Raw genomic sequence first — 21,568 nt, 5'->3', positions numbered from 1 at the left:
GTCTGTGCAAATTTTGAAGAAAATCGTAGGGGCCGCCCCATTGGGCCCCAAATTTCAATTGGGTCCCGTGGGCCCCAGGTGGGCCCCATCGAAAAATGTTACTTGGGTTTTTTGTTTGGGAAATTACGCTCTTTCCAATGATGTGCATATTGCTGGATTTTGTCGATGTTATAGGCCTGAAATTGTTGAAAACGTTTATTTATGCCCCGAGGGCATACTCCCGGGCCCATATATTTGAAGCTGTTTTGTTCGGTTCAGGGGGGCGCTAGCCCGCTAAATTTGGTACCGTTGCACGTAAAATTTTGTCCTCTTTCGAATGACGTGCATTTTTAGCTGTTTTGACGGCTAGAAGTAGGGTTTCCAAAGTTCGTCGATTGTGCCCTGAGGGCATACTGTTTTTTGGGATTTGTGGCCCCCCTGATGGATTCCCCGCATTTTGGCACTAGGATTTTCGATAGAGGACACCATTCTGCACCTCTCCACCAAAATTCAGCGAAATCGTAGGGGCCGTCGATCCCTGCTGAATCCCTGCTGAACCCCTGCTGAATCCCTGCTAACTTCCGTTACATGGCAGCCTCACTGAACGGGCGAAAGCGACCGTCTTTTGGGAAATTCGACAAATAATGAGCATCACGGTCAAAAGTAATGTTTATTTTTTTTTGATATCAGTGTTTCCTGCATAAAAATCGTTTTCTGCCCAATAGTGGACGAGAAAGCAGGAAATCGGTAGTTACTGATTTGATGAAAGAATACGCAAAAGGAATGGCAGTGTATCCATAAACGTGGTGTGGATTGTGCATTGTGCAAAGACATTGTGGTGAGGCTGAGACTGAGGACTTGCCATTCAAGTCGTAGGTATTGGTATGGGTGGTTGTTCGTGATAATATTGATTTATCGTAAGAAGCATCTAACCTCATTCCGTGCACGTGACATGCAGGTGATCATGGTTGAATTGGATGGTAGGTATCATCCTGTCACGGGCTGATTCTCTTTCGTAAATATCTGATTCTCATTCGTAGACAAACCAGGTGAGAAATGTGATGGAATGGAAACATTTATTTATTTCACAAACACACTCAATAGCATACATTCAAGGCCCGTATACTGGATTCATTCCTTCACGCTTGTTTTAAAACTTGCTGGATAGTTTGACATGGTTTGTCAATACTTCTATCTTGGAAGCACTTCAACTTTGGAAAGTAATGAATGACTGGCATTTTAACTGATCCAATTATGATGATTGCATGGTGAAATTGTGGAGCAACTGCTTCTTATCTGTTTCATTAGTACTTGCAGGATGCTTGCTTGCTGCTTTGGAGATCTGAAAACAGAACAAAGCACAATGTCAAATTTTCAATTAACATGTTTCTTTAGTAAGTTTCCCTTTCAGTCCTGTGATGCCCAGTTGCAGTTGATATTTAGTCAGTGACGGAACAAAAAAAGTGATTATTAGCAGTGAAAAATCTCACAGAACAAATCTTCCAAGTTCAAAAAAATTGAGAAACCGGCCACTTTTCTGACACTGGCGACGCTGCGCAGTCTGTGCTGGCGGTGAGCAGCTGGCCGTGGTGACCGCGCGCGCCCACATGCGCCGACAACCTGTGCGGCTTCGACGGCCCCGGGACAGCCCGATGCCGCCCACTATGCGACGCCGACCGCGCACTGTCTGCACGGCCACATGGAGGTGTGCCCGCGCCTTTTGCCCGCATGCCGCTACCTCGCAGCTGGTCTGCAACCACGCCGTCGCCGCCTGTAGCCCGATAACATAACGGCTGCCTGATAATGCCGCGTGTTCTTTGTGATGTGATAGGGTTGCTAGTTGCTACTGCTGGTCTGAGACTCGATGTTTCCATTCGTCCTTTACATGTTAAGGATTTGATAATGATTAGCTTAGTCCGAGCTTAGGTCGTTTATATCATTTGTTATATGGCATATTTTGGATCAAAACAGTACGACACTGCCTCCTGCTTTTGTGATGTATGCTGGCAAGACGCAGGTTCCGGTCGCAGGTCACCCGGTTCCAATGTGGTCGGGGTGGCATGCGATAATGTGATGTTGTTTTGCTCGTCTCTGTGTTCCACACTTGATAATGTTTGTGAATCTAACCCACATTGTATAGTATTTGTTTGTTTGCGGCCGATGGCCTTGGAAGTTGTAACCGTGGCAATACAGTTTTTCCTGCTATAATTCTCCAATATTCAAGCGTGGGTGGATATCTTTCTGTATTCACGTATTCTCTTCTCCCAGTACAGTCAGAGAATATCAATACAGTATTCATACGGATTATTCAAGCCCTGTATAATTATTTGAGGTGTGCCGAATCCGAAAGGCGACCGATAAAACTACTAGCGGAAAATGTGACATGATGCCATGGGTTTGTGAAAAGTTTGGGTACCACGTAGCATTCAACTTCCTGCATTTCTGTTTCAACTCAGTTTAACGTATTTCAACGAACATAACATCAAAAATGGCAGCCAGTACCGGCTTCACCTGTCACAGAGAACGCTCAAAAAATGGAGTGTAGATGCTGGCAGGCACTCAATTTTTTGAGCGCCAGCTGACTGTCGTCTGTCGTGGCGCTCAATTTATTGAGTATCGCGGTCCCGAACGACAAGTGGCGCTCAAAAAGTTGAGCGTCTTTAGGGCTTTTTCTTTCCAAAAACACCGATATAAATTATCACGGCGAGTGTTCGAGAAGAAACCTTGTTGCTCCCTCTTGCCATTGATACCTTATTTGGATACGATAGTTGCCGTAGTGTGACGCTAAAGGCATTGTAAAATACCATCGTTTCGCCTATTCCTTCATAATGGGGCCCGCTCAATTTTTTGAGCGCTCAATTTTTTGAGCTTTTCCCCCTTGTGCGTGGGACTGATATGGTCATAAACCATATATTGACCTACATTATTGTCTATTCCTTACCTTTAGTATTTTACTTAAGTATTTACCTTAAAAAGGTCATTAGGTACCCTTTTGAGCATTAATACTACACACTTCTGAGTTCTGATGAAGACGAGTTGGCTGCCATGCTTGTTGTTGCCGTAAAATGACGACCACTGTTGTTAGTGACAGTACTACTGTCGGGGTGGTCGTTCACTTCTTTCCCCAGTCTTAAACTTAACCTAAGCTAAACTTAAACTAAACTTAACTTAAAAACATCAACATTTGGTGCTTCAATACCTAGTGTTCCTGGACAGCTTGTTGATTGTTCCACGCCTGAGTCACTTATGCCGCAAAGAAGGCTTTCCAGTCCTAGGTCCCAAGTCCCAACTGATGCTGAACCCGCAGCTTTTGACAGTGACTTCGGGTATATATATATATATAAACGGTTAAGGGAGTTGTTGAGCATGCTGTTACGACTACACCAGCACTCTCTTTGGTAGTTCACCATGTCGAAAGATTTTGAATGTCTATCTTTTATGCCTCCAAAATCAAAATGTGATGCAAGCGGAGCATTGGAGATCCAACAATTTTTCAATTTTGTACTCAACCATCATTTGAATGTGGTTAGTGGTATATACTGCTTTGTCAACATTTGCCACACTTTTAGGATTGCATATTATTGCTTCCAAATGATGTCGTAGGATCAGCTGAGGTCGCTAAATGTAAACAAAAGCAAAAGTCCAAATCTTGAAAACCAATGAATATTTTTTGGTGAAACTTGGCAGACATTGATTTTTCATCCTTCTGAACCATGGCCATGGATAGGACATTGCTTTTATGCCAGTTCATTAACTTTTTTAAGGTAGGAGGGTCCCTATATTTGTTTTAATATTTTGTTTTGTCATCATCACACTGCTCTTTTTCACAGAAATTTACCATCAGCCTACCAGATTGAACAATGGATAGAGAGCTGGAAGTAGAAGTGATTTGTGGGACCTATGAGGAATTTGTGGTCGGCTACCAGCTCTTCACATATTCTGGAGATGACAAGGTATGTCATGGCTATGATGCGTACCAATGATACAGTCATTGTTTTATTAACCCTATTCCTGGCGGGGGGGGGGGGGGCCTCAGGAGCCCCCCCCCCCTGAGGTTTTTTGGTTATTTCTCCCAAACGCGTTGAGCTAGGAAGCTCAAATTTTCTGACTTTTCCTAAAAGGCTTCTACGCAACATGTCTGAAAATTTTGAGTTGATCTGACCTCAGGTCAGGTCACCAGAGGCGGTTTGGTGACCCTACCTCAGAAAAGTTTGCAATCACGCCAGAGCTAGAGTTTTTGACCGATCAATTTCTTCTCTTCAGGCTTTAGTTAGGGTACCAGTATGTGCAATTTGTATATCTCGGAATTTTGATATCGGTGACCTAAGGTCAGGTCAGTTTCGCGACCTCCCCATTATAAGTCAATGGGGGAAAAATCAACTCCCTGTTTTTACCCCTAAAACGGGTCGGAATGGCCCCATATACCATACATGACTTCATATACGATCAACCTTCACTACCTTGAGGTCTGTTTTGCTGTTGGGCAGCTGTGAGGTCATGTGACGTCATCAAAGGTCACCAAAGGCTTTTGGCCAATAACTCCGTACAGGAACAAGATACAGACGCGTGGATGGTCTCATTGTGTTCAGCTCGTCAAGACGCATTGAATGATATACATGATGACCTCGAGGTCACGTGACCTGAGGTCAACCTTTGACCTTGACCTTTCGAGGTCAACATATATATCATTCGATGCGGATTGACGAGAGGATCACGATGATGCCCTTAGTTTGTTCCTATCTTGACTAATTCGAAAGTTATTCGAGAAAAACTCTCCATATCTAGCGCCGCCATTTTGACTTTTTCGACCCCTGTGACGTCATATTTGACCTGACCTGAAAATGACCTTAGTAAAAATTGTAGATCTTGACCATTCGTATCCGATGCCGTTTACCGTTTGTCGCTGCGATGTGTAGTTTTTGAGATCTGAAGGGGGGGCCGAATCGGCCCCCCCCCCCGCCAGTTTCTTGTCCCGGCGGAGCCCGCCAGGAATAGGGTTAATAGACATAATTGGTGACCTTACCCACTTTGTGACACCTAATGATCTAGCGAATATGATAGCCTCTTCCGAGGCCTATATATTTGGTCATACATATAACATACCTACTTCAGTCCATACAACAGATCAATGAACAATATATTTTTCATAGATAACATGAATCTATTACTTTTTATGCCTGTGCAGACACATGATCGTCTTTAAAAACACAGAGAGGTCTCGATCTAGACTGACTGTATTCAGACGGGCCGTGTCCCTCGCCGGTGCGCCGGTCACGTGACCGTCCCGGCCTCGGGCTCGGTCAGCTGGCGGCTGGTGGCCCGGCGGCCGGGACGCGGCGACCCACAACGCCACAGTCCTTGACGTGTATATGTTTTGTTACTGGGGACTATCACTTTGTCCCCGTTGTCCTGTGCTTCGCTCAGTTCCTGTTCTTCCTATGCATTGTGCACTCAGTCTTCTATGTATCAGCCAGCCAGTCCCCTTCTCTCATGTGCCGGTAGCTTCCGTTCCGACCTGTATTACTCATTCCCCGTTCTGTGTATCGTTCAGTCCCTGTTTTATCGTGTATTGCCCAATCCCCGTTCTCCCGTGTGTCGCTCAGTCCCCATTCTGATATGCATCGCTCAGTCCCGGTTCTGTGTATCGTTCAGTCCCAGTTCTTGCGTATATGTATTGTCAGTGTTCTTTGGTCGTCCTCACCTCTATCGCTGAGTCCCCGCTCTCCCGACAGGAGGAGGTGCGTCAGTTCGAGCAGACGTTTGCCGACCACTCTCATACGGCCAGTGTGCGCGCCGTAGCCTGCCGCGGTGACCTGCTGGCCTCTGGAGGCGCCGATGAGATCGTCAAACTGTACGACATGCGCCGCAGGGTGGAGAGCGGTCAGCTGATGGATCACCAGGGTGTGTAAGGCGCCGGGGGCGGCGGGCAGGCGCTGGGGTACATTAAAACTTACGTCAAATGGGGGTCTGTTTCCTCGCTGATATTACCTGTGTCTTTTAGATGTTTTGTGTTGATTCGTGCACCCCACGTTCGCCGATTCTGAACCTTCAGACGGTCTTATGAGTCAGAAACCATTGCCGGTGTGGGGTTGTCTCATTGCGCTCTGTATTTGCGTCCAGTGTAGACCTCTGCCTCGGATCATTGTCGCCGCCAGACACCATTACCTGTTTTTTATTTGAGTTTCTCTTATTTCGATTGCAGTCCTCTAACTGCCCCCTCCCCCTCACCTCCCCCAGGCACCATCACGTGTCTCGAGTTCCACGGGCGGCACCACCTGCTCTCGGGATCTGAGGATGGCCGAGTCGCCGTGGTACGCACAGACAACTGGCAGTGTGAAAAGTACCTGGGGCGGCACAAGGGCGGCGTGACCGCACTAGCCGTCCACCCGACCGGCCGTCTGGCTCTCACCGCCGGCAAGGACGGCAAACTGCTCACTTGGGACCTGGTGCGGGGACGCGTGGCGTTCCGCACCAACATCAAGGCTGGTGAGACGGGGCGAGAGGGGATAACAGAGGGATGGGATGGGAGGACCGAGAGGGGTGGGATTTGGGTGGGATGGGAGGACTGATAGGGGTGGAATTGGGAGTACCGGGGGCGGTGAGATGGGCTATAGTTGTGTAAGCTGAGGTGCTGGGGAGACGTCAGGATCGTGTGCAGATGCAATTAGAAATCATCTACTGAAATAATTGCTAAAACTGAACTGCTAATATTATGTCTGACTGCTCTGCCTCTGAGGCTGCCGTTTCGGTCGCCGCTCTTCCAAAAGTTTTCGCTTATTTCCGTAAAACAGTGGTGTCTTACCCGATCTGCTGACGGCGTCCCTTCTGCCGGCAGCGGCCGAGTTCGTACTGTGGTCACCAGATGGCAGTACGTACGCAGTGGGCGTGCAGGGCCGCTGCGATGTCTACAGCGTGGCCTCGGCAGGGGTGCTGTACAGCCTGAAGTCGGCGGGGAGGATTAACTGCGCTGCCTACCTGTCGGTGAGTCCCCCACCGATAGCAGAGTTCCTTCCTCGATTGCCTTCCAGCCTTCATTCGACTGTCTTTCAGCCTCTCAGCAGCGTTGAGCAACGTGCTCGCTTCTTCTTTCGAAAATAAAAAGTAACTTTTAATCACATGCCAGAAAAGACGTAATTGATGGTATTATGTGACTGAAACATGGCTCTTATGGGTCCGTTTCGTATGCATTCACTGATGTCTATCGCGTTGTTCCGATAACGTCCTCACTTCACCCAGTCGCCCCGTGCCTCTGCAGAAGTCGCTGCTGGTCTGTGGTGACGAGAGTGGCCAGGCCACTGTGTTCGACGTCTCGCCGGGTGGCGGCGGCCGCGGCTGCAGCTGGGCCGCCCATCAGGCCCGGCTGCGCGCGCTGGCCGTGATGGCACGCTCCGAGACCCGCTCCTGGATCGTCACAGCTTCCAGCGACGGCTGGTGCAAAGTCTGGGAGGCCGACACGGTGGGTGGTGGTACCTGGCAGGGCTGAGATTAGCTTGCGTCTGGGCTGGCGTTCTCAATGAGCTTGGTTATGGTCACTGGTCGGGCTGGTGAGTGATAGGGTATTTGGTCATGGACTCATAGTCAGTTACTCAGAAAAATTAGATAGCCCGCAACTTTCAAATAAATGTAAATTTCCCTTCAGGCCAATACTGATTTCAATGAAAAACGTCGAAGGTTAAGATGTGTGATTTTCTGAGTGATGCCAATTTATCCTACGCCGCAGTTCGTGAACCAAAATATTTGGGAAGACGTAGAAAAAAAACTGATTGCTTTTGAAACATTTGCTCTGTAGAATGTCGATAGATTTGATCTTACGCCTTTTACGTGCACACAAGATATGACTCATAGTACACGCCCATTGTCCCTTGAACCCCTTCTCAATCTGCCACCCCCTTTTCCCGCTCTCTGACCTGATCGGCCCCTCGCGCTGTGTTACAGTCAGAGTCGGCCTCGCCCGCCGAGCCATCCCCGGTGGCCAGCTACAACACGACCTGCCGGCTCACCAGCGTCACCTTTCACGTGCCGCCCGAAAAGCGGTGGCCGCCGGAGCAGGCAGCTGATCTGGCTGCCGAGGCGGCGGAGCGGGCAGCAGCGGCCGCCGAGCGGGCGGCAGACGCAGCCGAACGGGCCGCGCACAAAGTGGCCAGAGCCGCCGGCGACCCCGGCACATCGGGAACAAAACGAAAACGGAACCGGGAGGGTGGCGGCGAGGAGAAACTGGCGAAGAAACGAGCACGCCACGACGCCAGTGGGAGCGAGAAGAAAGTGAAAAAGGCGGATAAGAAGGCGATGAAAGGTAGCGAGAAGAGCAAAGACACAGCGGAAAAGAAGAAGGGGACTAAAAAGGGTAAAGATAAAGTGAAGAAGAAGGGTCTGAAGGGCATGACGGCGAAACCCAAGAGCATTAAGAAGGTTCAGAAGGCCAACATCAAAGGTCTTAAAGCACTCAGTCTCCAAGGCAAGAAGAAAAAGACTAAAACGAAATCGATGAACGTATTAGAATAATATATGTCTGTGAAAAAGAGGATGTTTACGGAAAGGTAAAGTGGGTGCATTTGTCTTTCTAAGCTTTTTGTGGGAAGTGTTAATGTGATTTGTTTTGGGAACAATCGCAATGTGACAGTAGGACCAAACCTTCCCCCCAAAACAGTTGATCGGTTTTCTGCGGGAAGAACTGAAAGGTAAAAGTGTTGTTTGCGCCGCATATTTCATCGATCTAGGCGGGGGAGAGTCTGCCATCTGAGAAACTGATAGACGTGTCTTACTGCCAGCCTCTGTCTGCCAAACGATGTGCTAATAATCTAAATATTACATTGATGCGATAAGGTCTCTTTCAGTTTTTGTCTATTAAGAACCCGAAATCAAACCAACTTCGACATTTGCCTTAATCTTATCGGTGAACCTATGCAGAAGTGTGTGCCGTAGGCTGGTATGTACCCGTATGCGTAAATCCTACCGGTCGGTGATTTCTGGTGGCATCTGTCCGCCAGGTCGCTGACCAATCCCGCCCTGATATCCGCACCTGGCGCCGCCTCTGGCCGACCCAGAGCTGACCTGACCTGGCGCCGCCACTGGCAGACCCAGCAGCTGATCCGACCCCAGGGCCCAGGCTAAGGTCAGTCGATTTATCCTTAGGGTTACCCGGGTTTACGCAATATTAACTGCACAGCACACCGCGAAATCATAACTATTTTGTGGTTTTCCACATGAAGTCACCTTTTACGGAATCGGTTGTCGCAATGATTCTCAAATGTCTGCCAGCCTTACCTTTAACCGTTGGGTCGTCTTCGGATCTGCCGTTACTGTCGTTGAGTCACGTTTATTGGTGGCATTTCGTTCATGCAGTCTTGACTGTCATGATTTAAAGGGAGAGAGGATAGAACTCGCGACCGTCACCTAGTTTACCAGGGCCGTAACCGACATCACGTGACCGGCCAGCCCTCCGTGCGCCTGAGTCATGCTGACGTCACGTGACACTGGAGACCACTGCGCGAGTGGTCGTCTCAGATGTGTTTATGGTGAGGCATTGGTGTATTTCAAGCGTGCTCCGGCCTCTGCTGTCTGCGCAACGTGACGTGCCAGCTGCCCAGGCCTGCACAGTTTTGCGTGGCTCTCAGAATTTAGCTATGGCTGACGACGAGATTAGGCGGCACGTGGACTGAATTTATAGATACTACAAGTAAAAATAGACAGGTATGGTTCAATGTGGCTATTAAGCTGTGATGTAGTGAAGTCCATGATCTCGGGCTGGAAAGGTGTTGGCTGTGCGCTGCTTTAGCTGAATATTTGTCCTTTCCCTCATAACCTTCGGTTATTTGAAAGCAGTTCGGTATCTTGAAAATATGTATTCCTTTCCAATGTCATTACACACATCTAAAATCCAGATGGACATTATACAAATTGGTCTGCTTGCCTCTCCAAAGGCACTAGAGCCGCAAGTCACAACGTTATCGACATGCATAGGATAAAACACCACAACTCAATCGACTGGTACATTAAACCTCCCACAAAGTCAACGTCCCTTCTGCCCAGAATGGTCGCTCGACTTCCTAAGCTTCCGTGTGTCCCCATTTCCACAGTTCGTCCATACTGATCGCCTTCACAAGTAACTGAAACATGGCTGTTCGTTACACCGCGACACACATTTGAAAGAGCTGATGCGCAATACATTAGCATTGTCGGCGTATTGAAGCGGCAATGTGTATCATTAACACCGGTTTTGTGTGCCGAGACAAGGCATCTCATTCAGAGGTCATGTTGGCTCCAACCATGACGGCCTATCTGTCGTCGTCACATCGGTAAGACAGCGCTTCTGGCGCCCCGTTCCTATGAGCTGGTGTACCGGTCGCCGCTCGCTCAGAAGACGTCCAGGTTCATTCTGGGGATAGCCGCGCTGCTGCACGATGCCTGTCCGTTGGGACCCACCGTCGACTCGACGAACGCCAGTGGCTGCACCCGACTGAAGTCGCCGCCGAACTCTGTGCCCAGCGTGTCGCACATCATGCGCGCCCAGCTGCTCTTACGGATCTCGGCCAACTGCGGCTCGGTGAAGCTGTGATCCATGCCGCCGATGTCGTAGAAGAACCGGTCGCCGTACCGCACGTCAAAGAACTGCTGTCCGATCAGGCACTGGAAGGTGGGGCCGACCTGGGCGCCGCGCGCACGCCGCTCGCTCAGGCCGCCGATGAAGAGGTCGACGTCGCGCGGGTCGTCGTACACGGAGCGCAGGTTTTTGATGGCCTGCTGGTCCATGACGGCGCTGAGCGCGTTCCAGCTGTCGATGGTGATGTCATTACAGGCGCGCAGCACGCTGGTGTACGTCGGAATGCCGTGGTCGCGTCCGCGCTGAATGTTGAGCGCGATCAGATCCAGACCGAACCGGAAGTTTGATGTGAAGAGCTGCTCGTGCACGCTGCTGATGATGTTCGTGTCGAACGTCTCCGGTCGGCGAGCCACCAGTGTGCGCGCGTGCTCGACGAAGCCGTCCGCCACCACCGTCGGGTCGAAGAAGGTCCTGGTTAGGTTCACCGAACGCGTGACGGCGCCCTGCGCGTTGATCAGATGGTACATGTCGCGCAGCAGCGAGTGGCCGAAGCGGAACGCGGCCGTGGCGAACTCGTTGGATGCCGACGCGTCCACAGTGGCGTCGTAGAGCTGCGAGAAGCCGCTCTGCAGCGGTAGCAGGTCGTGGTCGCGCGCGTAGTCGAAGCCGACCACGATCGGCAGCAGTGTCAGAAAAGTGGCCCGTTTCTAAGTTTTCTTGAACTCGGAAGATTTGTTCTGCGAAAAGTCTTGACTAAAGAAAAGCAATTTTTGTTCTGTGAGCAAACGTTCCCTAAACAGATGATTTCTGTGCAACAAAGTACCTCTACCCATCTATGTCAGCATTATCAGGCTTGATGGAGCATTTCACAATGGGTCACTTAATAAAAACCCAACTGCCTACCCATTTTGACTGATTTTTCTTCTTCAGCAGATTAAGTCATCTCTCCAGTCTCCATGGCTACTGAATGAAGACCTGGACTCCTGAATAGAATGCAGTACAAACTACTGACCTCCTCCCAAGAACCAGCACCGCCTGCTACTCTTGGTTCACCAGCTGACAGCTGTTGGCAAAACTTTCACTGGTATTAGATTGATAGATATAACTGGTATTTGATCGGCAGCCTGAAGCCCATCAACTGTGATGTGTTATGAACAGGTGATCTGTGAATTGTGATCACACAGTGTGTGCATTAACAATTAATCCTGTATTTTATAATACAAATGTTGAAAATTTTGTCACTCTTTTAACATCTGGTTCAACACGTATGATATGAATGAAGGACTACACAGCATGCAGGAGCTGGAAATGACAATGCCCCAATGGGTATGCAAACTTAACGTAATCAGGTGAGATAAACCTGAAAAGCTCGATTTCATATCCATATTAGCATGCAGTGCCTACAAAGTAGTGAATGCTTTAAAAAAATTAACTGACAGGCAACAGCAGTTCAAGTTAATAACGTAGTCAGGTGAGATAAACCTGAAAAGCTCAGCTTCATTAATTTACATGTACACTGTTCTGAGAAATGACACATATACCAAGCTAGTGAGTAGTACCTAAATGCTATCAGAAAATTATGGGTACTGGATAAACATATTACCCATAATACATATATCAGCACAACCTATCCTACCTTTAAAATCACATTCTCACACAAATCAAACGAAGGTACCAAACAAATCACAAAAATAACACGCGAGTCATAGGAGACGAGTCATAAGCCTTGGCCTTTTGACGTCTAAAACACTGCCATCGCCGCACCAACAAGCTCGCTCCCCGCCCGGCTCCCTTCATAACGCAACCGGGCGCAAACTTTTTCTGAGTTCTCGCAGAACATATTTGGTGTTTCCGTGGTGGCAGACTATCCCCTGGTAAAAGTTCCCAATTGCAGTAAAGTATGAAAAAATGATATCAGTAGATGTAAAAAAGATTTTTCTTTTCAAAAATGTCAAAATTTAGCAATTTTATAACGTGTGATGCCCATATTTTACGATAGTCTGCGGGGTCGTTCCGTGCCTGCTAAGGTCAGCTTCACTTGGATCGTTTAAGACACCTAGACATCATTCATTGCAAAACAAGGTATGGCTGGAATGGAAATTGATTGGAAAAAGTTATAGAATAGTTTTTGTTTCGTAAAAATGAGCAAAAAAATGCGTATGGGGATAATAAGTGACAGCGTCTTTTGAGGTATCACCTTTTTGGTGCCGGCATAAGAGAACTTGGACGAATTTATGGCAAAATTTTTGTGAATGATATTAAAATGAACAAAATAAACAGTTATTGTCTTTTTGATGCCCTTTTCCCATCTGAATTACACAAAAAATGACTTTTTTATTTTTCTCGAACTCATGGCAGCAAGATATCTTAACTTGTAATAAATCGACCGAAGGCATTATTTTGTGCTGCATATTATTCATTAAATTTTGTATTAAAATAAATTGAACATCAAAATCGTTTTTGTCATTCGGCAATGAACTTAACTAGCAACAAATACTTTTTAAAAAATGAATACATTCTCAGACTTGGCAGCGCTGTCTGGCGCGTATCCCGCGCTTTTACGCGACTGCGCCGGGTTAGTCTCGCAATTTGCGTGAGTTATTGTAAAGAAGTATAATTTCGTGGGGTAATTTAATAGTTAAATGGTTATGTGCATTTTTTCTCGTTTTCATACTCAACAATATGATTTTTGTTTAAAGGCTGAGATACTGAGACTCATTCGACTTCGACCATCTTCGTTCAAGGAATCTGAGGTGGGATTGTTCATGTCTATTTTTGTAACAAGCTCAGGTAATGGTAATACTTAACATAAACCATGTGTTTCAGTTTATCTTAACTTCTCCCTTTCTTGATTATACCTTCACTTCTACCTAGGCTAAGAAAGTGATATCCAAGGGTAGCTGCTTTCACATTAGTAGCCTTCTGGTGGGTACAGATTGTTTTCTTGCATTTAGTTATGATATGTTCTTGGATTTCCCTTGTTAAAATTAGGCAAATGTGAATATTAATATTTATGTAGGTATGCATCATTATACTTGAGCAATGGCAATGTAGACTACCTGCCTATTAAGTAGATACGAGATTGCATGGGCCATGGGGATTCATTAAGCAGGCGTCTCACGAGATGCCAGATCTGAAACATAATCTAACCTGACCTAACCTTACCTACTAGCCTACAACCTACAAGCCTAACACCTACAACCTACAACCTACATTGCTATCGTAGACAGATCTGGCATCTCGTGAGGTGGCTGCTTAATGATTACCATTGCATGTTGGTCATGTGCAGGTGTTTCACTTTGATATGTGCTGCATTTCAACAATCTCTGCCCATTATGCTAAAAAGAAACTGATATAATGCAGTAGCTTCATAAAAAATTTGGAACCATAGCTAAGTTCCAACTTTGTTCTGCGACCTTTTCAAAATTTTAGTCTGCGAACTTAGATCCCCAAACCACTTTTCTGACACTGATCGGCAGCCACTCGTTGTAGACGATGTGCTGCCACTCGGCGATGACGATGCGACGCGCCTCCTGGAAGAGACGCTCGTCGTCCCAGTCGGCGTGCCGCCGGCGCAGCGCTGTCGCCACGCGGTTGTGCTCGCGCGTGAAGAGCGTATGCATGACGGTGAGCGCGCTCTGCTCGTTGACACGCGACTCGCCGCCGCGGAAGCAGACGCGCGCGCTGTCCACGCACGAGTCTCCCTCTTCCTCTTCAATGGGCGCGGGTGTGGGTCGCGCCGTGGTCTGGCCCCGCCGGCCGCCGCGGCCGCCCGGGAACCGGTACCGGTTGGTCAGTGAGATGGGTCGCGGCACGGACGGTGTGCTGGACAGCGGCAGCAGGTTGTCGCGGCTGACAATCAGCAGGCCGTTCTGGAAGGTGCGCAGTCGGTCAGTCTCCTCATCCTGACTACCGTACAGCATGGACGCGTCCAGGTAGGCCGTCAGCTCGTTGATGGGCGTGGCGGGCCGCGCGATACAGTCGGGCTCCGGAGCCGGCAGGGAGCGCACCAGACTCATGCAGCGCTGGCCGAAGCGGCTGTAGAAGGGGTCGTTGGCCGGGATCTCGATGGGGATGCACTGCGGGTGCAGCGGCGTGGTGGGCAGGGTCTGCCCGTCGTTCTGGCAGCACTGGATGGCGCCGCCGTCGGGCAGCTGGAAGATGAGCGCGTGGTTGAAGTCGTGGTCGATGAACTGGCCCCATTGCATCACCGACAGGGTGAAACCGCTCAGCTCGTTAGAGATGGTCTCCACCACACGCTCGCTGATGAGCCGCGCGCTCGGCAGCGGCCGGCCCGTCACACTCGCCCGGCGAGGCTCGAAGATGTTGTCGGCGTAGGTGTTCGCGAGAAGGCGTTTGAAGCCGGTGAGCGCGCGGCCCTGACGCGGCCTATCCAGGTTGTTGCACTCGCCGTTGGCAGTGCGGAACCTGCTCGCCGTGCAGAAGATGGACTCCTCGTTCTCGCAGCCGGGGATGCGCGACGGTCGCGACGGCGAGATGGTGTCGGCGGGCTGCGAGAAGCCGAACCGGTTGGTCAGCTGCACCGTGCTACCGCCGCCCTGCTGGTTGATGGAGCTGAGAGCCAGCAGGTTCTGCAGACCGGTCATGCCCAAATCTTGCTCGGCCCGGTTAGAGCGGAAGTTCAGGTTGAAGATACCAACGGTGGAGCCGCGCGCCGACGTGCCGAGCCGGGTGCCGAGCTGCGTCTGCTCCTGGACGGCGCGCTCGGCGGAGGCGGCTGCTGCGCGCTCGTCGCCACCGGTCACCGTCATGAACGCCTCTGTGACCTGGCGTTCCTCCCCGAGCGGCTGCATGGCGCGCCGGCGGCCGCTGATGCCGTCCCGCGTACCGACGGACGGCGGCGCCCCGAAGATGATCCCTCTGGTGCTGCACATGACGCCCTGCGAGCCGTCCCGCAGGCGACACGTCATCCGCGAGAAGGCCTTGGGGTTGGCCAGCGCGCCTGGACACAGTACCAGCGGTGTGCAGTCGCGCGCCGGCGGCGGTGTAGTTGGCCGCGGCGTGGTCTGCGGACAACAGACGCCGCGCAGGAAGCCACGCACCACGCACGTGCGTACGGGGAACACGGCGAACGCCTGCGGGCACTGCCAGGTGGGCTGACATTGACAGCCTCCCCTCTGAGCGGCGGCGGCGCTCAGCGAGACCGCCAGAAGCAGCAGCAGCTGGAACGGAACAGACGAGACCGGTCAATGATAACGGGGACTGGAGAGTCGAGAGAGAGGACGCACAGATGTCAACGGGAAGATGCCCTCCAGCTGGGCGAGCTCGTGTGTGCTCGTAAGCCAACACAGCCCGTCGAAAGCCAGCTGATCCCTCGGCAAATGCCCACACTGCTACAGACGGCATCACATCATGGATCCAGGACCAACAGTGTCCTACCCTAGAGTAAATCGGGATAGTTGATATCCTGCAATAGACACGTCGCTTTCGCCACAGTCACCTGACGTTGGTCGCTAAGGTACGAGCCCACAGAGGCATTAGCTCCAACCCCCACCAGCCTGTCTGTGTGAATCACCGCTCTCCAACAGTGACGCGGTGTAACTGCGGTCATCAGACCCGCCAGTACTGCGTAAAGCGCCGCACAAACTGGAAATATTCGGTTTGCTTGCTTGGAATATTTACGTGTACGATACGCGCCTATGTCAACTTGAAGCCGTTGCTGAGATTTGTTTCTCCAAAATTATCATGTTTTTAAACAAACCGATGGATGGAAATTGGTGTATCCTGGTGAGGTTGCAGTTTTATGCGCTGACGCTGCTTAGCATCTTTGAGGAATGTTGTGTGATGACAGATTTTTATCATACGCATTAGGCAAAGTTTACGGCTACGGGTGACTGACAATCAGACATGGCTCCGGAAACACGAACTTTTGCAACCGGACCTCCACTTTGAAGTTGACCTGGCCTCATGCATTTACCTTCCTACTGGTTAACCCGTGACCTAAGAATTGCATACCATTCGCGCGTCGCGAGACGGCCAATACGCTCGTTTTAACACGACACTCTCGTTCAACTAGGGACGGAACGGCGACGGGTGAAGGGTGTCGTATCGTCAGCCTCAAGTCTGAATATTCAGCTGTTAGTCTCTATATCTTATTCACTGGTCGAACTGGGCTAAGTTATTCCTGTCCAGACTCGAGACGGAACTATCAAAAGCACTGACAGATAAGATTCATTCATTGCAAATTTAGCAACCAAGTATCGCAAGACCAGGCCCCGTGTCCTACGCAGAAAGCCAGTGATCCTGGGAAGTGCCAACGTTTTACGTCAGCACCCGCGGACTGTCGGCTCATTGAGAGATTCCAGACGATCTGCAGCGTGCCGGTCTGTCGCTGGCTGTCAGTCTGCAGCGGTCTGCATGTCTGTCCTGCTTGTCTGTCTGTCTGCCCGGTCCGTCTGTCTGTACCGTCCCGACTGTCTCGGTTTGTCCGTCGGCCTGTTCTCGTCTGTCTGATCTGTCTGTCTGTCTGTCGGTCTCGGTCTTGGTGTCCTGTCCTTCTTTCTGTCTACCTAACTGTCTGTTCTAGTGTGTCCGACCTGCCTGTCCCGTGGGTCCCGTCTATCTGTCCCGGCGTGACTTTTTTTTTTGTCCGTATGTTCGTCTGTCCGTCCTTCTGTCTGGCTGCCCCCCCCCCCCCCCCAGGCTGTCCGTTCTTTTCCTGTCCGTATGCTCGTCTATCTCTCTCCTGTCTGGCTGGCTGCCCCAGTTTGTCCATCTACTTGTCTGGCTGTCGGACCCCTGTCTATTCTGTGGGCGGTGGGTGCCGTTGATCAGTTTTGTCTGTATGTATGTCCCGTCGGTGCAGTGCATGCCGGAGCCGATCTGTGGCGCGTCTGTCTGTCTGTCTGTGTAGTCTGTTTATTCGGACAGCTGCTGCTCCCTGGAGCTGCAGGACACCATTTGACTGCAATGCTCAACCGGAACAGCTAACCCGGAGGCTGTGTTGTCTGTACCTAAATAGCCGCTAACCCTCGGCTACAACAAAGCCAAGGTTAAGTCAAGAGTAATCAATAATCATTACCCTGCCTATACCAGGGAGAGGTAAGGGGCCGCTGCTCCGCGGTATGTCGGGGTAAGAAGATCGCCGACGAGCCTCAAGTCGTGCAGAGCCCAGCGGTCGGTGTATCTGTTTGACCTTCAGCCCTGGTCAGTCTAGCGTACAGCAGCTGTTTGGGCCAGCGCTTCTGCCCCGGGCCAATCATAATGCATGACAGCATATGATGGGACATCTCTAGTTGCTATTGATCCGGGTTTTAATAAAAACAAAGGCGGGGAAACAAAGCATCCAACTGCGGCTCAAAATAATGCTCAATGCATTGGTATTGGTGCGGCGCCAGTAAAGCTATTGGAATTTAATTGATGAAGTTGAATATTCACGTTTACGAAATCAGTGGTAGTTGATGTCACACAAGACGAACTGTGTATCGCCGGTCCACTGCTAAGATATGGACCACCGATACACAGTGCAATTAAATAATCAATTAAATAAAATACAACTATCCAGTCTATCCTTACTCTGATGGATACCTACCTATATATAGGGTGCACGATAGGATGGGAAAACCTAATACGTGCGAGACGGCAATGGCTAGCATACCTACTGCCATTAAGCCGTTAGAGGCCAGCATAAACGATTCGGACGACTGGGTGATGCGAATGAAAGCATTTTCATTGTAATTTGTACGGTCCATGGAGGTCAAAGCCGGAGCGGTTATAGGGTCCGCCATGGTATAGTTTGGACCATTTGAGACTAACCCAAACTGGTTCGTAGCTTCCACGTTTGTGATATCCAAATTGAAACACGACTGCTTAATCGTCATTGTTTTCAGTGACGCAACTGTGGAAGCTTATTTTAAGTATCCGTTAACTTAATTTGTTCCGCTAAATAACATTGCAAAATCATTTTGGATTTTGGAATGCTTCGAATGTTGCAGGACGAAACTTAACTGTTCTCTTTCATATTAACTGGGTTAAAGATGCCCGTGATGAAGGCACAACAGGGGAATAAAGCAAAACAAGCGCGAAGACAAAGCCTGAACAGGCGAACATTTTCTGGGTGAATGGGCCAGTCGCGACTGACATTTAGCAGCCGGTTGCAGTGATGCGGGTAACCACAGATAGTGCCAGAGGTCAGATCAGACGTTTTTAGTACGGGGCCATTAAACAAGGCAAAGACGGGGGCTGAATTGATGGCTTCTGACCAGCTTGTGCCATTGTTTTTACCGAAAGTTTATTTACAGATATCTGCCTGCAAGGCTGTTGTTGTGAAAGGTCTTAGACGAAAACAAGTTTGGTTCAGACTACTTATAAATTTAAAAAGAAAAACAGTTACAAAGTAAGACTTGACACCGCACAACTAAACTGACATGAAACCTAATGTTTATGCGCTGGCGAATTGCAGGAGATATTTGTAAACGTTTGAATCGGACTGGAAAAGACGAGCTATTCGTAAAAACAAATCATGAAGTCAGGCCTGTGGCGTTGTTGACAGCCATCGTGCTCACGTTGTCAATCATCGTATAAGGCGGATCCATATAGGTGGTCTCGAATGCTGCGGGGCGTACGCCCAAAAAGTCAAAATTCCAAAAAAAACCTGCAGGGTTCGATTCCTTGTGGACTACTGTGCAGTTTAAAGCAAACTTTTCTTGATAAAAGCTGTCTAGCTTTCTTTCTAGTTTCTACTCTAGAAAAACAGTATATTTTTATCGATTTCGAGCGCTGCGAGGGGGCATTTGCCCCAAAGCCCCCCCCCCCCCGTAGATTCGCCAGTGTCAACCATACCACCATTCCCCAACCATACCACCCAGCACGGGTAGACTTACCTTCGGAATGTGTTTGGTCTGCATGGTGACTCGGCGTCTGTCTGTCTGTCTCGGACCTCCCACTGTCTCTGTGTCGATGTCGGCGGTAGGGCCCGTCTCCGGCCGCCGTGCGGTGCGGTGCTGCGGACCGCCCTGTTCCCCGTCCACCCGCGGCTCGCGCAGCGACTATCTGCCGCCCGCTTCTCCCGGACGCTGTGTTACCCGCCGGCCGGCACGCTGTATTTATGCACGGCCTCTGCGGCCCGCACCGACACAGGGGCCCGCCGTGATGTCAGCAGATCACTCCGCCGCTGCTGTTGGGCCTTTCCGACCCGGTCGTTCACAGAAGTCGCCCGCAGACGCCGCCGTCCCCTCCCCGCTCCAGTACGCACACTGGACGGGCAGACAATCACATTGGTGGTTCCCCGCCTCGCAGGAGGTCGGACGCTCCTGTCGCGACGAATCCGGCGAACTGACGGCGCCTGCCGGCGCCGCGGTGGAACTATTCTGAGCACCAAGTCGATTACCTCACTGAGTTCCGCTCATCATGGCGAGAGAAATAGCTTCTGAGTAGGTAGTATTTTTTGTTAGGGATGGCCTTTTATCGCTTGTCATCATCAGGCGCATTGCATGTTAAAGGTAGTTTTTGTTTGGGAAAGGTCAATTTAGGACGTTGACCTCAGGTCAGGGTATGGTCAGGGCCATGCCACGGGCCATCTCAGGTCATGAACCTGGTCGAAGGATGTCATGTCGCATATCATTTGGCTTGGTAGATCTTTCTTAAAGCATTTCGGTGGCTTTCCCGACTCACTTGCCCGATTTGATCAGCGAGTTATTGACGAAGAACTCTGATGCTATTAGTTACGTCATATACCTACGACAACACGCAATGACAACAATCCAAAAATGAATCATCTTGGGCATGTGCATCTTTTGCATGTGGGCGCCCCTATAGGCCTCCCAGGCGCCCCTCTTCCTGCTCAGTGCTCTTCATCTCCAAACCCATGGCGTTCACTTCCCATGGGCGATGCACCCCCTCCCCTCCCCCCGAGTCATGGTGTTCATTGTGAGTTGTGACAGTTTGTCCTCGCCACTTTGCTGAGCGTGGTGACGCCCCTGTTTGTATCAGTCAAATCAAGAACATCTTCAATATCTGAACCACTCAATTAACGAAGCACTAGTTGGTGATTACGGTGGTGTTAGTGATGCAGTGTCTGCAGTGATGGTGATGGTGATGATGGTAACGATGTTGATGCATGTTTTGACCCGCGCCGGTGGGACCTATTCATATCGCGACCTGGTGTGTGGGGGGGGGGGCTATTTTTTGCCCCATCGTATCTCCGAAATTACTGGACGCATCCGCAAAATTTAAACGGCGTTCGAAAGCCCTGGCCAATTTGTCGAAGGAAATCAAATTTCATTGACCTCGGGGTCACCGATGACGTCACAGGTCAGGTCAAAGATAAAATGTTTTACCGGTCACGGGTCTTCTAGGGAATGCGCTATAGCATCGAGTAAAATGCATGTTATCGAAAATTAGCGATAGGGCGTCAGTTGCCTAGTACATACCTATGTTGCTTTTAGAGGTCACTGATAATACCAGGTCAGGTCACAGGTCAGGTCACCAAGGGTTAGCACTCAGCACATGAACCCAATTTTACTAGGGCTGTGTGATGCATGTTTTATGGCCAATTTTTCATTTCAAACTCAATGGTGTTGATTATAAGACTGTCAGGAGCAGTTTAGGTCACTTCCTGGTGGAAGTCAGGTAAAAAAAGGTCAAATTTCTAAGTTAATATTTTTGCATAAAATGGGTATTGATTCGATGCAGCTCGTCACGGCGAGTCTAATGGTGGTCTTTGTTTTGCGCTACGTGGTCTAGAAATTAGAATTGCTAAAAATTGAGTTTGAAAATTTGACTTCATCAATTTTGAACAATTTTTCGCTATAACTTGGCAAAAAAAGAGGTATCGATCTAAAATTTGGTATTTGAATAGAAGTCGGTAGGGGCTATCAAATATGTTCCGTTTTTTAACGATTTTTTTTATTTTTTGGCAATTACATTCAAAAATATTTAATTTTTTTATTTTGGGGGGTCAAAATTCGAAAAGTTCAAAATTTCGAGATAGCACTTTTGTAGCCGTAATAATTTTACACCTTTTATGTCCGAGCGTTTTTCTGTATCTTCAAAGCTATATGCCTAACTGCTCTTCCCGCGAAACTTTTT

General features: G+C 49.5%; 2 protein-coding genes across 14 annotated transcripts; one reads left to right on the top strand and one right to left on the bottom strand.

Moving 5' to 3' along the window:
* The first annotated feature begins 567 nt into the window (after positions 1–567).
* LOC122385036 (p21-activated protein kinase-interacting protein 1-like) lies at positions 568–8,799 on the top strand. Of its 13 annotated transcripts, none has more exons than XM_043373019.1 (7): positions 568–642; positions 3,810–3,932; positions 5,712–5,880; positions 6,217–6,465; positions 6,815–6,960; positions 7,235–7,435; positions 7,915–8,799. In XM_043373019.1, the coding sequence occupies exons 2-7, from the start codon at positions 3,840–3,842 to the stop codon at positions 8,479–8,481; spliced, it is 1,425 nt and encodes a 474-aa protein (XP_043228954.1). In that variant the 5' UTR covers positions 568–642; positions 3,810–3,839; the 3' UTR covers positions 8,482–8,799. The 13 variants fall into 13 exon arrangements, with proteins under 13 accessions (XP_043228954.1, XP_043228970.1, XP_043229013.1 ...); XM_043373035.1 differs by having other exon boundaries at positions 639–851; XM_043373078.1 differs by lacking the exon at positions 568–642 and adding an exon at positions 649–726.
* Positions 8,800–9,806: 1,007 nt separating this feature from the next.
* On the bottom strand, positions 9,807–19,578 carry LOC122385028 (peroxidase-like). The gene is made up of 3 exons (XM_043372988.1): positions 19,363–19,578; positions 14,000–15,702; positions 9,807–11,203 (listed from the first exon to the last, which is right to left on the bottom strand). Exons 1-3 carry the CDS (start codon positions 19,384–19,386, stop codon positions 10,333–10,335), a joined length of 2,598 nt encoding a protein of 865 aa, XP_043228923.1. The 5' UTR covers positions 19,387–19,578; the 3' UTR covers positions 9,807–10,332.
* Between the last annotated feature and the right edge of the window lie 1,990 nt (positions 19,579–21,568).

This window comes from Amphibalanus amphitrite, unplaced genomic scaffold (assembly GCF_019059575.1).
Source record: "Amphibalanus amphitrite isolate SeventyFive unplaced genomic scaffold, NRLGWU_Aamphi_draft 000014F_arrow, whole genome shotgun sequence".
Taxonomy (NCBI): Eukaryota; Metazoa; Arthropoda; class Thecostraca; order Balanomorpha; family Balanidae; genus Amphibalanus; species Amphibalanus amphitrite.
This window is presented reverse-complemented; position numbering and strand designations above follow the sequence as displayed.

Coding starts and splice junctions, on each gene's coding strand:
- LOC122385028 (XM_043372988.1), bottom strand. CDS start 19,386: ATGCAGACCAAACACATTCCGAAG. Junction 15,703..19,362: donor AGACCAAACACATTCCGAAG/GTAAGTCTACCC, acceptor GTTCCGTTCCAG/CTGCTGCTGCTTCTGGCGGT. Junction 11,204..13,999: donor CACATCGTCTACAACGAGTG/GCTGCCGATCAG, acceptor TTTTCTGACACT/GCTGCCGATCGTGGTCGGCT.
- LOC122385036 (XM_043373019.1), top strand. CDS start 3,840: ATGGATAGAGAGCTGGAAGTAGAAGTGATTTGTGGGACCTATGAGGAA. Junction 5,881..6,216: donor TCAGCTGATGGATCACCAGG/GTGTGTAAGGCG, acceptor CACCTCCCCCAG/GCACCATCACGTGTCTCGAG. Junction 6,961..7,234: donor ACTGCGCTGCCTACCTGTCG/GTGAGTCCCCCA, acceptor GTGCCTCTGCAG/AAGTCGCTGCTGGTCTGTGG.